The 18,179-nt window shown below is 35.4% G+C and overlaps 1 protein-coding gene across 1 annotated transcript in view; it reads right to left on the bottom strand.

Annotated features, from left to right (window-relative positions):
• The window catches only part of LOC129216878 (organic cation/carnitine transporter 2-like), a 95,688-nt gene that overhangs the window by 27,468 nt on the left and 50,041 nt on the right, over positions 1-18,179 (bottom strand). Inside the window, exons 2-5 of the mRNA XM_054851092.1 lie at positions 10,468-10,710; positions 5,226-5,377; positions 4,186-4,277; positions 1,709-1,863 (exon numbers count right to left, since the gene is read on the bottom strand). Coding sequence (XP_054707067.1) covers positions 1,709-1,863; positions 4,186-4,268 — 238 coding nt within the window. The 5' untranslated portion in view covers positions 4,269-4,277; positions 5,226-5,377; positions 10,468-10,710. The remainder of the gene's footprint in view (positions 1-1,708; positions 1,864-4,185; positions 4,278-5,225; positions 5,378-10,467; positions 10,711-18,179) is intronic.

Raw genomic sequence — 18,179 nt, 5'->3', positions numbered from 1 at the left:
AACATCAGTTAATACCAACACAAATATCTAAACTTACGAAACAGCCGGCTGCTCTCTCTCAAAAAGCTAAAGGTAAAAAAAAAAAAAAAAATTGAATTTTGACATCTTGAATTTAAATTATGTTTTTCGCAATCACGAGTGTGTGTATGTAGGCGTGTGTGTTTGTGTGGGGGCGGTATGACTTGACGTTAAATCTCGGTTATCACAAATTTGCCATTTCAACTGCGCTTGCGCGCGGACTTAGCTTTTTGGGCTTTCTGTTTTAAGATTTCATGTTGCTTGTTTATATTTAAGCTAAGCGAGAGTCCCACCAAATTAATGAATGCGATTAGAATATTTTCACAGCGACTTCGTGACATATTATATGAAACTACGGATATGAATAACTGATAAGCTTAAGAGAAAAATGACATTTCAATATTTATTAGATTGGAAATATTTATTTAACATAAAAGTAAAACACGTTGTTTACTTCAAAAATGAGTGGAATATTAGTACAGAAATCCGTCTTTTGCGGATATTTTACGTTAGGCGTAAACAACTTAGTACTATACATTTTTATTTAGGTTGAGTGTTCGGCTTTGTATTAGAAGTGATGCTGAAATTCTATTACGCTCTTCTGAGGTTAAAAATTTGGTCCTGAAAAAGGACAGACGATTCAGACACCGAATCCATTAATAATTAAGACGAAAAATTCAATCTTTACCGAGGCCTAAAAACTAAATCAGAAAAAACTTTGTGATTTCTAATTTTTATCTTTTGCCATCTCATATTTATTACCAAATTTAAAATGTTTGTAATTAATTTAGCAAGAGTTTTGAAATCAGCTAAGTCCGCGCGCAAGCGCAGTTGAAATGGCAAATTTGTGATAACCGGGATTTAACGTCGAGTGCGGTATGTGCGTTTGTGTGTAGGGGGTATGTGTATGTGTGTGTAGGCATGTGTGTTTGTGTCTGTGTGCTGGCATAAGTGTGTGGGTAGTTGTGTGTATGAATGTGTGTGAGGGGGGGGGGTATGTGTATGTAGGCTTATGTGTTTGTGTCTGTGTGCAGGCAGGAATGTGTGGGTATTTGTGTGTATGTGTAGGTGTCTGTATGTATGCGTGTGTGTATGTGTTTGTGTGTGTATGTGTGTAGGTGTATGTGTGTGTTTGTGCGTATGTGTGCGTGTGTGTAGTTGTGTATGTATGCGCGTGTGTGTAGGACATGGGTGCAACCTGGAGACGACTTTCGCTATAGGAGCTGCATCGTGGGGAGCCGGTCGACGGTGATGGTGCGGAGGGTGGCGGTGGGAAAATAAAATGATAGCACATCAAAAACAGTCAAATGAAAGCAATAAGCAATCGTGATTGCTCAAAAAAACATAGCATAAGAGTAGTCGCCATTCTATTTCGAAGCCCACAGACCCTGTCGCTCAGAGGGGTTTTGAGAACGCTTAATAAAGTCTTTAAATCTGTCTGAACGCTGCGCTGAGTGATGTCACGTATACGAGAATAATTCATTTTTTAAAAATAATTTTTCTATTTTTTTATGATGGAAATGGGACTTCCCTCCCCTTTTTCCCATGGATTATTTCTTTTGATAGCTTTTAAGGTTCTTTAGAAAGGGGGTCACAAAAAATACCGAGCAATATGAACTCCAACTACTCTGTGCTTTTAGATGCCAAATTGTACAAAACTTAGAAACAAGCTTTAAAATGTCACACTTACAAGACATGAGTGATATTAAATAAATATTCATTATTCCAAGAGTGGCAATGAAACGGAGCACCAAATATACCGTCGGCACATACGCGAAAGCGGTAGCCAGGTTGCTTATCATCCAGATGGAGCAACTAGCCAAAGATACTGGACGCCTGCCGTACCTGAAATAAAATATGAAAAGCATCAGAGGACTTTGAAAACTTTGAGTTAGAATTGTAATATTTCGCGTTAGGGGTCTAAGGACCCTTAACCTTCAAAATTTTCGACTTTCTGAAAAAAATATATGTTATGCATAATTTGATTCTGAACAATTTGATACCTTATTTTTTACCATACGCCAAAGACTTTTCAAGTTATCGTAAAAATGCGTAAACTTTCCCCATAGAGATTTATGTACCGGTTTCTTCGGTTTTCTCGTTTTGCGCGCATGATATCTCAAAAAGTTTCTTATATATTTCCGTAAAACTTTTTATACAAGTTTGTCTGGTTCATATTTATGATCTGAACCTAAATTTTAACTAAAAATTAAAGGTAATATTAAAAAATATATATATTTTTGCCCAAAATTTTGGAAATTTTTGATTATGACTTGTAAAATTTCAAAAAATAAATAAATAATTTTAAAAAATTAAACAAATTTAGGTTCAGGTCATAAATATAAACCAGACAAACAAGTATGAAAAGTTTTACGGAAATATATAAGAAACTTTTTGAGATATTATGCGCGCAAAACGAGAAAAGCGAAGAAACCGGCACCTGAGAAAAAGAGGCTTAAACAGCTGCTGTTAACATAAATCTCTATGGGGAAAGTTTACGCATTTTTACAATAACTTGAAAAGTTTTTGGCGTATGGTAATAAATAAGGTATCAAATTGTTCAGAATTTAAATATGCATAACACATATTTTTTCCAGAAAGTCGAAAATTTTGAAGGTTAAGGGTCCTTAGACCCCTTGTCAATGTACCGTATAACTTTAAATAATATAGCAAGCAGAGAGAGGCAACCCCTTAGTATAGAAAAATAAAAGATTTTTCTAACCAATTGTTTAGCGGTCAATACATCAGAGATTTTGCTGTAAAATTAAAGATAGAGAAAATCTATGAAATTGTCTCTTTTAACCCCCGACCAACAACGGAAGGGGGTTATAAGTTCGACGTTATCTGTGTGTCTGTCTGTAGCACTCTAGCGCCTAAGCGGATGGACTGATTTTGAAAAAAACAATTTTTGTTCGAAAGGAGACTTGATCGAGAGTGTTCTTAGCTAGGTTGCATCTTTGGATGACATTAATTAACGAAGATATTAATTAAAAACCTCTTAAAGTTTTTTTGCGATTCTTCAGTGAAAACATAGTTAAAAATTTAATACCGAAATAAAGAAAAAAAATTTTCCGCGTCTAATAGAATGTGTTTGGAACTTCCATGTTTCATAGAATTCGAATTATATAACTTTTTTAAAAGCAGATTTTAATAACGGCCAAGCCTTTATTCACGCGATTGATAACCGAATTCATTGTTGACCGACAAGGAAATTAAAAAAAAAAAAAAATGATTTTAAATTTTTATCTGTTACCACTTTCTATTTAATAGCAAACAGTGGCGCAACACAAGGGAGGGGTCCAGGGGGTCCGGACCCTTCCCATAGGTCTTGCTTTTTTCCCTATTGATTACAAGTTTTTTGTATGTAAAATAATTTCAAACAAAAGAAATCAATAATTTCAGTTGTGATAAGTGAAAAAAAAAAAAAAAATCCTCATATAAAAATACTTTAAAAAACATTGAGCATTTTCCTATAACGAATTGCCTACAACAAGCAGAATGGTGTTTAAAAATGTACACTGTACTAACCTTACTTTTAGTTTTGTTTTTACAGATTACATCAACTGAGATTCTATGAACTTCTATAATCATATGAATGGATATGGTGCTTCTGCAACGATGAATTTGCTTTGCTGAATCCATTTTTTAATTCTGAGAAAAGTTAATGCGGATCTTATTTTGCTTTCTGGTACTGTATTTAAGTATATTTCATAAATTAATGCTAATTATTTATTCAATTATATATTCATTATATATATTTTTACTGTTTTTCGTTCTCGAGAATCGATAATATAGTCAATATGTTCGACGACGTATTGGGGTATGATATGAGAATGAGGCTTTCAGACCTCGGACCCTCCACTTGCAAAATTTCTGTGTGCGCCACTGATAGCAAATAAAATACTTGATATTGATTTTTAACAATATAAGGCTTTTTAAAGGATTTTCAATTTCCCTCTTAACTCTACAGTTGCGACTCATTCGAGGTTTTTTAAAATTTTTAATTTTATCGTTGCTTGTTGCTAGTGCATCGAATTATGCATTACACATATTCTAAACTAAAATAAAACGGTTTCAAAACCCAGGAAATAGCGGATTTCAACCGCGTTCGTTCCGAACAGTCAACAGTGCCGATTGCGTTCGAATAAGATAAAATGAAAAATTTACCTTAAAGTCAGGGGTCGAACCAAGGTTAATGACAATACACATCCAATGGCGTAGATACATTTAGCATAAGGCACAATCCACATTGATGAACACTGTTGAGCAAAACATTTTGTGAGAAGTTGTCTTCATACAATTAGGAAACAGAAAGCAAAACTTTTCTGAAAAGCGATTACGAAAAGATAATAAAATGAAAAAAAAAAAAAAAAAAACTCTAGTTATCTGAATGGATTGGACCGGACTCAGTTCTGATAATCAATAATGAGAATAACTGGATTCTTTCTTTAGAAAAGGTCTATTGTTTGTTTGTTTAAAATGGGAGTAAACGAGCTGATGTGTGCATCACATGACTTCCTTTAACTCCAATTTAATGTCATTTTCTCATTATTGGCAGTTTTAATATGATTCAATAGTTTACTCTCTGAATAACACCAACAGTGGCCAAATTGAAACCAAATTAAAAAAAAATAATAAAAAATCGTCAAATTTGTCGCCAAGTTGGCGAAAAAACTTGGCGATTAAAAGACTGGCAATATATCGCCAAGTGTCCGCCAAATTATAACACCACTTGAGTTTACATCGAAATTAACAATGATTTCCCCACAAAAAGGGGCAAAAGACCCCCTTTGGAGCACACGAATACAACCAAAAAGGAAGGTGCACAAGTAGGTCCCACTAGGAGTCTACGTACCAAATTTCAACTTTCTAGGACATACCGTTTTTGAGTTATGCGAGATACATACACACATACGCACATACATACGTACATACGGACGTCACGAGAAAATTCGTTGTAATTAACTCGGGGGTCGTCAAAATGGATATTTCGTGTGTCTGTAGGTTCCTAGGCATATATCCACGTGTGGTCGGGTCGAAAAAAATAAAACAACATTCATTCGGGGCTGAGAAAAAAGGAAATTAAGGCCGATTTTTGAGTAAAAGTTTTTTCGAGAATACAATACTTCCTTTTTTGTAAAAGGAAGTAAAAAACAAATAACTGTATAGTGTACATATAAGTGAGAAAATGAGTCGGTTGCTCTTACCTGCTGACTATAAACATTAAAATGTTCATCGTAACCCTGTATATTTTTAACTGATGAATTCCAACACGTGGATTCGCTGCAATTTTCCTTTTCAGTTACAAATGATTCACTCCCATTTCTTGAAGAGGAAATAGAGTCATTTGATATTCCATCTGAAATAGTAATCGGGTTCAGTTTTTTTTAAAGCAACTTCAACTAAAACTCCGTTTCACACTCATTTTATATGGGCTTGAGTTGATTTGTTTAGAAAGTTTGTGCATAATAGCAGTAGTTGCAGAACGTTCTTTTCGTTTACTGAACGGCTGAATTGCCGTGACTAACATTTCAGATCAAATTTAGAGTCAACAGCACAGAATAAACGAACTGATGTGTACATCACATGACTTCCTTTTGCTCCAATTTAATGTCATTTCCCCATTACTTGCAGTTTTAATTTGATTCAATAGTTTACTCTCTAAATATCACCAACAGTGGCCAAATTGAAACAGATTTAAAAAAAAAAAAATGCCAAATTTGTCACTAATTTGGCGACAAAACTTGGCGACCAAAAGACTGGCTATATATCGCCAAGTGTCCGACAAATTATAACACCACTTGAGTTTACATCGAAATTAACAATGATCCCCCCCCCCCAAAAGGGGCAAAAGACCCCCTTTGGAGCATCTGAATGCAGCCAAAAAGAGAGGTGCACAACTAGCCCCCACTAAGAGTCTACGCACCAAATTTCACCTTTCTAGGACATGCCGTTCATGAGTTATGCGACATACGTACGCACATACGTACATACAGACGTCACGAGAAAACTCGATGTAATTAACTCGGGAATCGTCAAAATGGATATTTCGCGTGTCTATTCATTCTTAGGCACTTCTCCACATGTGGTCGAGTTGAAAACAACCATCAACATTCATTCGGGGGTGAGCAAAATAGAAATTAAGGTCGATTTTTGAGTGAAAATTTTCGGCAAATACAATACTAAAAAGAAGTAAAAATAATGACGTTTCATACAAATTTCAAGCAAAGCATTTTATGCGTGTTTTATAATCTTCAAAAAACTGAATGTCTAAACTCATAACTTTTTAGTAGATGCAGTAATATATCCATTTATATTTTCAGCGAGAGGCCAAGATTGAAACATTGTGAGTAATGATAGTGTAATTTCATTCAAGCTTGAAGTAGCAAGAGGCAAAATTTTTCTCAGTAAAATTTTAGCATTAAAGAGTTGGAAAAAGCTGAACATCTCTACATAGTATAAAACGAAGCCTCCAAAAAGCGTCTGTTTGTTTGAACTCGCAAAACTCGAGAACTACCCGGCCGATTTTGCTGAAATTTTCACAGTTTGTTCCTTTAAGTCCTGAGAAGGTTTGCAGACCAGTTCGAAAATAATTCGATGAATAGTTCTTATTTTATTCCAATTTATGCCCAATTTTCACGTAAACTCCCGAATATGGGGGTGAAAAATTACTCGCAAATAATAATATTATATATCGTTGGAAAGGAAAGAATTTTCCGCGTTCTACGCATTTTGTTCCAATGCTCTAACTTAATTCCGGAAGGAGTTTTTTACGTTTTTAGCTCGAATTTTTTTAGGCTTAGCTAAAATTTAGGCACTACTTTCTTCATTAAATCCATCAATAAAAAGTGAAGGAATTGTCCCACAGTTTTCTTTTTGACAGCATTGGATAGAGCTGCTTTTTTAAATGCAGATGTAACTCGACCTTAGGTCGAAAGTTTAACCCTCTATCTCCATTAGAAAAAAAGTTACAAGCGAATTAAATGAAGTTCAAAAATCTGTTCTCTATTCAAGTTTTTAACCATTTTATTTTGCGTTTCACGGTAACGCTTTTTGAATCCATTGTTTGTTTTCATCTTTCTCATTTTCAATTCTTAAACTTATTTTATTTTGTGTTTCCATGGTTACGTCTTTTAAATCCATCTTTCTCATTTTATTTTAATTTCTTAAAGTAATTTAGTATCTGTCGTCATTGTTTCGGGAGAAAATTTTGCATGATGGTTTTTTTTTTCATTTAATCCTGGTTATTGAAGATATTTCATTGACGCAATGGTTTTTTCAAGGTAGACCGGGCAAAGCCGGGCAACGCAGCTAGTATCATGTAAAATGAAATCAGAAAGATAGAAATCCTTACTTACGTTGTTTAGAAAGGCGTATAAAAATTTCAATTACGAGCTAAAACTGGATTTCTCTCCCATTTTTCAATTATCCTCATCTTTCCACTTAACATTTAACGGGTGAGGTGATTTTTTTTTGTTAAAAAAGTGGTGAGGTTGATTGTACTATGTAACCCCAACATTATACAGGGTGTCCGAGAAAGATTCGTACAACTTCAAAAATTTATTGAAAAAGAAACAATAGGGTTACAAAGAAACTAATTAGTACATTAGATAGAATAACTCAAAAAGTTTTTTTCCTATAACTTAAGTTATGAGACCCCTTCGAAGCACGAACAATATCAAGACGATAATCCAATTCCATCCGCGACCGTTTCAGCATGCTAACATCAACAGTAGCTACAGCTGTTTGGATGTTTTGTTCCGTTGTGTTTTGCTTATTGGATTTTGTTACGATATACCCATAGACTAATAATAAGAATAGACCGAGCTATGGCAACCCTTTTGCTGCTCATAAACCAAACCATGTGACTGGTGGATATCCTAGCAACAGCGGGCGTTGATCGTAGCAGACGATCCACGCCAGCGAGAAATAAAATAGAATTGATGGAACACGGAAGAATGATCTTTTATGGAGTCCGATTTGTAAATTTGTTATTCTAAGTTGTAAATATTTTGTTAATATAGTGAGTTTTTCGTTTAGATAGTACTGTGCGTTTTCTTTAATCAATTTCAATAACTCTCTAAGCAATTAAAGATGCAAGCGCCCAAAAAGAATCGGTAAATGGTAAGATTTCTACCTACAATTTCAATTTAAGATACCGATTAGTACATTTTTGCGTTAACGCAAAACGTTTACACCATTACGTTCACGCCAACGCTGACGTAGTAATTCCAAATGAAATAAAAGTTACTGAAAACTGTGATCAAAAACTAATTACTAATGTCAAAATAATGCATAACTAAAAGAAAAACAGTTCAATCTCTACACCTGGAAAAAAAAATTATAATGAAAACACATTACGTCTTAAAATACATGTCGAGTGCCAAACTATAGATAATGTTGCCATCTAGCAACCATGCTGCCAAAGTTTTCGCCAAGCCTTCCACTAGTCACATGATGTATCCATGAACCAATTTTTTCTTCAGCAAGTCTGGGAAAGCTCGGTCTACTCTTATTATTAGTCTATGGATATACCACGCAACACATTGAGCTTTTTTCACGCGATCCGCCATTGAAATACCTAAAATGCTTTAATGTTCCTTTGCGTAACATGTAGCGCCATGTATGGTCAAACATACTGCAGAAAAAAACTTTTTGAAATATTCTATCTAATGTGCTAATTAGTTTCACTGTAACCCTATTGTTTTTTTTTTTCAATAAATTTTTGAAGTTGTACGGATCTTTCTCGGACACCCTGTATTTCTTGTACACACCACCAAATTCAGCAAATCAAAGTAGGAAATTTTTCTATGAATTTGTATAAATTATTTATGTAACTGCAACTGAAATAGTACCATAAGTGCCAATAAAGTCATATATAAGGTAGAGGGATGTAAGTGCCAAAACTACAAATTTCGCGATAACTAGTGCAAGTATTAGGAAAACCTATTATGGAGAAAACCTATTATGGAGAAAAAGATGGTACTAGTAGCTCTGGTAGGTGCTGCTGTACAACAAGATATTAGGAAAACCTATTATGGAGAAAAAGATGGTACTAGTAGCTCTGGTAGGTGCTGCTGTACAACAAGATATTAGGAAAACCTATTATGGAGAAAAAGATGGTACTAGTAGCTCTGGTAGGTGCTGCTGTACAACAAGATATTAGGAAAACCTATTATGGAGAAAAAGATGGTACTAGTAGCTCTGGTAGGTGCTTCTGTACAACAAGATATTAAGAAAACCTATTATGGAGAAAAAGATGGTACTAGTAGCTCTGGTAGGTGCTGCTGTACAACAAGATATTAGGAAAACCTATTATGGAGAAAAAGATGGTACTAGTAGCTCTGGTAGGTGCTGCTGTACAACAAGATATTAGGAAAACCTATTATGGAGAAAAAGATGGTACTAGTAGCTCTGGTAGGTGCTGCTGTACAACAAGATATTAGGAAAACCTATTATGGAGAAAAAGATGGTACTAGTAGCTCTGGTAGGTGCTGCTGTACAACAAGATATTAGGAAAACCTATTATGGAGAAAAAGATGGTACTAGTAGCTCTGGTAGGTGCTGCTGTACAACAAAATTTAGAAAAAGAATTCAATTAAAGCCTACCTAAAATGTGTACTTTAACGCTTTTTATTCAGAACTTTAACCCCTTCAGTCGGAATTATGAAATATTGGACCAAAAGTGTTGATATTTGGTACACAGTGTACTATGGTAAAGGGTATCTTATAAACAAAATTTTGAGTTTGTAGGAGAAAAATTAAAAGAGTTATGGCACGTCCAATATTCCGGACTTATATTTTTGAAATCAATATTTCATATACAAAAACGATAAAATACCGAACAAACTTCATTATAAAATGTTCTACAAACAATTTTAAAACATAATATAAGCGTTTGAAACGATTAATTAAAGATTATATATTTTTAACAAAATCAGGAAAAGAACCTCGCTTTTCAGATGAAAATCCATGGTTGGAAAAATGAGCCACTCTCTATCTCTCAATCCTTATATGTCAGTGTTGTCAATCCCAAAAGGATAAATTATTTCACAGATTATAATAAGTAGAAGTTAAAGAGTTACCTACAAAAAAAAATCAAGTAATTAAATCAATTATTAAATGATTAGCAGCTGTTTAAAGTGTATGTCCGGTATACCGGGCACCAGGTCTGAAGGGGTTAAAACGTTCACTTACATCCCTTTGCTTCTCGCTGCCTAATATGTAAACACTGCAAAACGTTTTCAATGTAAAAGTCCAATTCTTCTATGGGTTAAGAACACCGCAACGCACCAGTTAAAGCTTGACAATATATGGTTAATTTATACACCGGGTTAGGTGGAAAAAAATCTTGGATCAGAAAACTTGTCAAAATCATTTTGTTCAACTTTATTCAACAGTTACAGAATTTAGAACACAAAAAAAGTCTTGAATGAGAGTAGAACTTACCAAAATTTTCTTTGAACAGGCACTCTCCGTGGAAAAGCAAAGAGACGGAAAACAAATGCAGGACATTGAAAAGCGCAGCCAGCAGGAAAACTAGCCAGTGCCGGAATTGCCACGGGCCCGTGTCCACCAATAACGTCTGTCAGGGACTTGAAATCCGGCGTGCCATTCAAGCTCAGCTCGGCCGGATCGGGAACGGCGCCATCTTTGCTGCTGTCCATGCTGTGTTTCTGGATTCAAAGCGATCTGCAAGAAAAGCGGGCAAGGCAAAATGAACCGTATGTACATCCGATTCTTAACTGTTTCTACTCTCGTGATTCTGAAGCTCTGTAGAGAACAGGCCGAACTGCCCGACATTTTAGTTCCAAGACAGTTTACCGGGGAACCACACGAACAATGTAATAATGAAAAAAAAAAAATTATTTGAGTTTTGACATCTTGAATTCAAATTATGTTTTTCGCAATCACGTGTTTTTTTGCGTGTGTACAGACATGTGTGTGCGTGTGTGTTTGTGTGTGTGTGCAGGCATTTGTGTGTGTATGTAGGTATGTGTGTGTATATGTGTGTATGTGTGTGTATGAGTGTGCGTGTGTAGGTGTGTGTGTGTAGGCGTGTGTTTGTGTCTGTGTGCAGGCATGAGTGTTTGTGTATGTATGCGTGTAGGATATGGACGCAATCTGGGGAAGGTTTTCGCTAGAGGAGCAGCATTGTGAGGCCGATCGACGGTGGTGCTGCAGAGGAAGGTGGGGGGGGGGAAATAAAATCATAGCACGCCAGAAACAGTCAAATGAGAACAATAAGTAAACGTGATTTCTCAATAATAATGGATAGCAATCTAAAGACCACCTTAAGACGAGATTTTTGAGGCAAAAACTGTTTGACCTTGTGCATCTGTTATAGAGATGCAGGCCTTTAAGTCTCTAGAAGTTTTAAGTAGTTTTCGTGCACATACTAATCGTTATCATGAACAAACTTTTTGGTCCAAAATATCGGATTAGTTACCTCCTCTTTTGTTAGTTGGGAATCACTCAATCCGTCGAAGTGACGTAATTAGAATTAGCTTCCAATGTGAATACAACCCATATGGAATGACAAGTGTTCTGAAGTTCGAGAAAATGGTACGAGTTTCTTACCGCATGAGCAGGGCCTGATTATTGCACAGGTCGCCTGGGCCTGGGGCCCCATCTTCCTAAGGGGCCCCAAATTACTTGAAGCTTTATGCATAGCATAACAACCGTACGAAAAATGCATGTATTTTTAAACTAATACTAAAATAATGACTTGCTACTGTCCAACCACGGATTGCATGGAATTTTCAAACGTCCAGATAAGACGAATCTATGTGAATAAGGGGAAAAAGTAAAAATTTGATGCGCATGTTCCGCTCATTTGAATGAGACTGCTTCTGCAAAAGCTGACATCGCTAAAAAAAATAATAGATTTGTCCATTTCCGGCTGTAAAACGGATGTTTGTCTTTCCATACAATCCGAGGTCAGACAGTAATTGGAAATAAGCTCCCTTAAAGAAGAATTTTTATTCATTTTGGCAGTAGCAAATTTACCATGTCACAATTATGAGGGGCTTCAAAAGGGATTCATAATGCACATAATAAATGATTTACATAGTTCTGTGATAGGCACGAATGACCCCAAAAATGCATTCCAACCGGCCATAAACCTGTGAATCAACCACCGTATTCCGCTATAGAGTCTTCAGGGGGCCTCCAAATTATTGTGGGCCTCCTTTTGAGTTAGTCGGGCCCTGCGCATGAGCATACACTAGGCCAAATCTGAAGAAATTTGAGAACGCTTCGCTCGCTGATGGTAATTTGGCACGGCGCTGCCTAATTCAGATTATCGAACAACTATTGGAAATTACAGCTGTACTTTATTTTCTTGATTTTATAAAATCAGTATACTTCTTCAAAGTATACTTCTATCAAATATTACAGTTCTTCGGCAAGATTCCGTATTTTGCTACGATTTTCCTGATTATTTCTGTTAAATGTTTCACTTTAGAGCTTCAATTCAAAGAAAAGGTGAGGCGGGGTGCATGTGACCTTGACATTGTTCTCCATGTAACCTTCACGAACGAGCTGATGTGTGCATCACATGACTTCCTTTTACTCCAATTTAATGTCATTTCCTCGTTATTGGCACTTTTAATGTGATTCAATTGTTTACTCTCTAAATATCACCAACAGTGGCCAAATTGAAACCAAATTTAAAATTAAACGCCAAATTTGTCGCCAAGTTGGCGACAAAATTTGGCGACTAAAAGACTGGTGATATATCGCCAAATGTCCGACAAATTGTAACACCACTTGAGTTTACATCGAAATTAACAATGATTTCCCCCCAAAAAGGGGCAAAAGACCCCCCTTAGAATCATTCGAATGCAACCAAAAGAGAAGGTGAACAACTAGGCCGCACTAGGAGTCAACGAACCAAATTTCAACTTTCTAGGACATACGGTTTTTGAGTTATACGAGAAACATACACACATACGCACATACATAGAGACGTCACGAGAAAACTCGTTGTAATTAACTCGGGGATCGTCAAAATGGATATTTCGGGTGTCTGTACGTTCCTATGCACATATCCATGTGTGTTCGAGTTGAAAGAAAAAACTCAACATTCATTCAGGGGTGAGCGAAATGGAAATTAAGGTCGATTTTTGGGTGAAATTTTTTTTGCGAATACAATACTTCCTTTTTTGTAAAAGGAAGTAAAAATAGCAAATTAAAGAAGGAACATTTAACAGTAATTCCTGTGCTTTTCATTCATGTAAATACAACTGAAAGAATACCGTAATTGACAAACATATGCTCGTAAAATGACAAAACGCTTGAATGCAGAAGTCCAATTGAAGGGCTTTGGGCAGAAATGTGACAAGCCACAAGGAGTGGCTTTTCGATCAAGACTTTTGTCTCTCATAATTAGAATTGAAATAAATGTGACAATGAATTATGTCATTTGGAGAGAAACAAATCTGGATTTCGTATTGCAGAACGTAGAATGTATAATACCTTTGAAAAGTTCTACAAATATTTTTTTTTTTTGGAAATTGGAAATTTGCCTAATGAAGACTTCACTCATTTGGCATATCACATTCTTGCTCCGAGCCCATCAATTCTTCCAGGTTCTTAGACAAGCTACCTTATTAGTTAAGGGGGTCCGGGACACAAAAATCGTCAAATTTTGCGATTTTTTTTTATCATGTAAAAAATTACTCCGTGTTTTTCTGCTTAAGAGGAGGTTTGTATCTTGTTTCTATCTTTAATAGAACGAAATATATAATTATTTTTGTTTCATGCACCTAACTAATGTGTACTTAACTTTAAAACTTTAAACGCGTTTTTCTCCATGATGCAATTTTTCCCGATTTCTTGCATTCAAACACTTATAAGTCAGGAACCGATAAAGATAAAGTAACGAAACTTGGAGCATATCTTTTTCAAAGAGTTTACTTTAAATTTTATTCGTCGAATTTGAAAAAAACGTTTACTGCAAAAATTACGATTTTTTTAAAAAAAAGTATCTTTGAATTTTTCGAAATTTTTCTTCAAATATTTTTTATATTTTATTGAATCAATATTTTTAAAATCGCCGAATAAAAATTAAAGCTTAGATATTTGTGCGTAATTCATTGAAAAAAAATTGAAAATTGTTTAAGAATATTTTGAGTTATAGCAATTTAAAGCAACCCCATTTTTTATAAAAAAAACTAATTAAATTTAAATAAATTTTTTTCTTTTTTTCTTATTTATGTTATGATTTTGCTTATTAAATAAATGGTGAATCAGTGCAAAAAATTTCAAAACTCTAAAGTATATAACAAAAAAAATTTCAAAATGTGTCCCGGACCCCCTTAAGGGTTAATATTTCTTCGCCTTTAATAAAATATATTTTCGGATTTATATATTGTTACGGATCCGGTGCGACTTCCAACTTTCTTGAAAGGACAACACAGTTCTTGAGAAAAACACAGGAGATTTATTTACACTATGTACAGAAAAGATCGTTAACAACTGCTAAATTAATCATCAGCAATTAAGCAAATATCAATCGACACCGTAAACTCAACGGTTACACACGTATTTACATCCAAATAGGCAAAACAACACAGCGAATTGCCTCGCAATAAACAGAGCTAACCCACTCTCAGTACCAATTCTCAATCGAGACTGACTTTTTATGCCGCAGAGGCTATTTATAAATCCTTGAAAAGTTTCCACAATGTTCCATTGAGAAGTTTCAATAACATTCTACAAAATTATCTCGTACTTTCTTTTTATTCATTCACAAATTTTATCAATGAAAAAATAAGGGGAACGTATACTTCAGTCGAATGTCAGGGGGTTGTATATTCATTACAAGAAACTATTTACAGGTTACGTTACTACAATAATTTTAGATGAAAGATAATGGAATAAACGCCCAAATTTAGCTAGATTACGACAAATCAATCACAAAAATAATTACTATTTACAGAATTTGTAATTATATATATATATATATATATATATATAATTATAGTCTATATATATATATATATATATATTAAAGTAGTAGATAGTAATAGTAGTAGATAGTATAGTAATTATAGTCTATATATATATATATATATATATATATATATATATATATATATATGTATAGATATTTAACTGGAGAATTCGCTATTACGTTAAACATGAGTTAAGTTAATGAAATAGCACAAAATTGACTTGATTTCTTCACATTAAGAAGAATTATTTTAGCTTGAGGTTTGAGTACCTGATTCTAGAATTGCTTTACGTCGTATCATTTTTGAAGAACAGGTACTGAGCCTGCATCAAAAGATATGACAAATGCTATGTAGCCTTCTAATAGTAAGAGTTTTTAAAGAAAAAGTGTCCAACTATTTTTACTAGGGTAAGTTTTCTTAAGAAACTAGTGGATGAATTTTAAAGAAATCAGCATTATTCAGTAAAATACCGCCCATTAGCCAGGGCTAAAGCAGAAATACGTGAAATACACCGCCAGCTCAGTCACTTCCAGCCGAGGACTGCAGTTTCGTGCTTATTAGCACTCATCAGCCCGGCATAGGAAAGTGACTGAGCTGGAGATGGAAAACCTCTTAAGGAAGCCGAGAGTGCGAAACAAACTGGTAGCTAATATAGAATTAGCAGACCAGACGAGTGACCGAAGCAATGGTTCGGTTCAACTCGAAGATTGAACGCGAGGCATGGTATATTCAGTAAATTACAGCCCATCAACCAGGGCTCGCACTCTTGGCTTCCTTAAGAGGTTTTCCATCTCCAGCTCAGTCACTTTCCTATGCCGGGCTGATGAGTGCTAATAAGCACGAAACTGCAGTCCTCGGCTGGAATTGACTGAGCTGGCGGTGTATTTCACGTAAATCAGCATTAGTTTAAGTTCAGTAAGTAACCACCCATAGCCAGGGATAAGGCAGAAATACATGAAATACACCGCCAGCCCAGTCAATTCCAGCCGAGGACTGCAGTTTCGTGCTTATTAGCACTCATCAGCCCGGCATAGGAAAGTGACTGAGCTGGAGATGGAAAACCTCTTAAGGAAGACTAGCGGAAGCCTGGGCGGTTACTTACTGAATATACCTGCCCTGCCTTCAATATTCGAGTTGAATTGAACCATTGTTTCGGTCACTCGTCTGGTCAGTGCTAATTCTGTATTAGCTACCAATTTGTTTGGCACTCCAAGCTTCCTTAAGAGGTTTTCCACCTACAGCTCATTCACTTCCTATTCCGGGCTGATGAGTGCTAATAAGCACGAAACTGCAGTCCTCGGCTGGAATTGACTGAGCTGGCGGTGTATTTCATGTATTAGGTTAAGTGTTTGAAACTAAGCTTCCTATAAAAATCTAAAAAAAAACTTTCATAAAATGATCCTCGAACAATAATATCTACCTTTACTAAAAGTTTATCAAACGAGCTGATGTGTGCATCACATGACTTCCTTTTACTCCAATTTAATGTCATTTCCCCATCACTGGCAATTTTAATGTGATTCGATTGTTTACTCTCTAAATATCACCAACAGTGGCCAAATTAAAGTCAAATTTAAAATTATAAAAAAAAACGCCAAATTTGTCGCCAAGTTGGCGACAAAACTTGGCGACCTAAAGACTGGCGATATATCGCCAAGTGCCCGACAAATTATAACACCACTTGAGTTTACATCGAAATTAACAATGATTTCCCCCCAAAAAGGGGCAAAAGACCCCCTTTGAATCATCCGAATGCAATCAAAATTGAAGGTGCACAACTAGGTCCCACTAGGAGTCCACGTACCAAGTTTCAACTTTCTAGGACATACCGTTTTTGAGTTATGCGAGATACATACACACATACACACGTCACGAGAAAAATCGTTGTAATTTACTCGGGGGTCATCAAAATGGATATTTCGGGTGTCTGTAGGTTCCCAGGCATATATCCACGTGTGGTCGGGTCGAAAAAAAACCTCAACATTCATTCGGGGGTGAGAAAAATGGAAATTAAGGCCGATTTTTGAGTGAAATTTTTTTTTGCGAATACAATACTCCCTTTTTTGGAAAAAGGAAGTAAAAAGAGTGGACGTAATTTTCATTTTCATAAAATATGGTTAACGTTTGCAAGACAGAATGAAAAAAAAAAAAAAAAAATCACCCTAGAAAGTCGATTCAGAGTATGTTCAATTAAAAACTAGTATGTTGTGGCCATCACGAAACTTTCTTCTATATTTTTCCTTTTTCTGATCCCTCCCCATGCTTGACGAGGAAGCAATATTCCTAACAAAAACAAAATTACACATGCAAAAACTTGACGACCATCCCAATGTCTGAATTATTGTAAAAACAAAACAAAGAGCGAAAATTGAAAGTTACTTTAAAAGCCTTACTTGAATTAATTACAAATATTTTATTTATTAACAAACATAAGATGGCAACAGTTAGAAATTTTAAATCATTGAGATAATATTTCCGATCATTTCCATACAATTAAAATCACGAGAAATACGCAGACGACAATCTATTACGATTTATCTTTCTTATTGTTGCATTAGTAAAACTATTTTTATTCGCAAAAAAAAAAAAAAAAATCAACACCTCTTGGAGCGATCGGCGTCAAAATTGAACCAAAGCCTGTTTACATATGGATTCACATATATTCCAAATTTCAACCAGAACGTAGCATTACTTCTTGAGATAGGGCACTCAAAATGGAAAAAAAGAACGGGTGATTGCGCTACCCCCCTTTTTAGCTGTTGACACAAAAATAAAATCAGTTCTTATACCCACTAAGGGCTACTTGCCGATAAATTTTTCTTTCATTCCGTTCATTATTTCTTGAGATACAGCAGTCACAATTGACGACAAAAAACGTTCTATAGCTCAACCCCCGTTTGAGTTATTGACACCAAAATTGAATCAGCAACTGTTCCTGTTAATACCAACATATAGACCAAATTTTGTTTGATTCCGCCAGTTACTTCCTGAGGAATAACAAGCACGCGTAACTCGAAAAACGTCCCATTGCTCCACCCCCCTTGGAGGAATTCGCGCCAAAAACTAATGGGCACAAGTTCACATAGGGGCACATATGTGTACTAAATTTCGTTCGATTTCATGCGGTAGTTTGTGTTGTAGAGCGGCCACAAAAAACTGGTCACACACAGACGTGACACACATACATACACACACACATAC

Source organism: Uloborus diversus, chromosome 2 (genome assembly GCF_026930045.1).
Source record: "Uloborus diversus isolate 005 chromosome 2, Udiv.v.3.1, whole genome shotgun sequence".
Lineage (NCBI taxonomy): Eukaryota > Metazoa > Arthropoda > Arachnida > Araneae > Uloboridae > Uloborus > Uloborus diversus.
The sequence above is the reverse complement of the archived record's forward strand: the minus strand, read 5'-3'. Positions and strand labels throughout refer to the sequence as shown.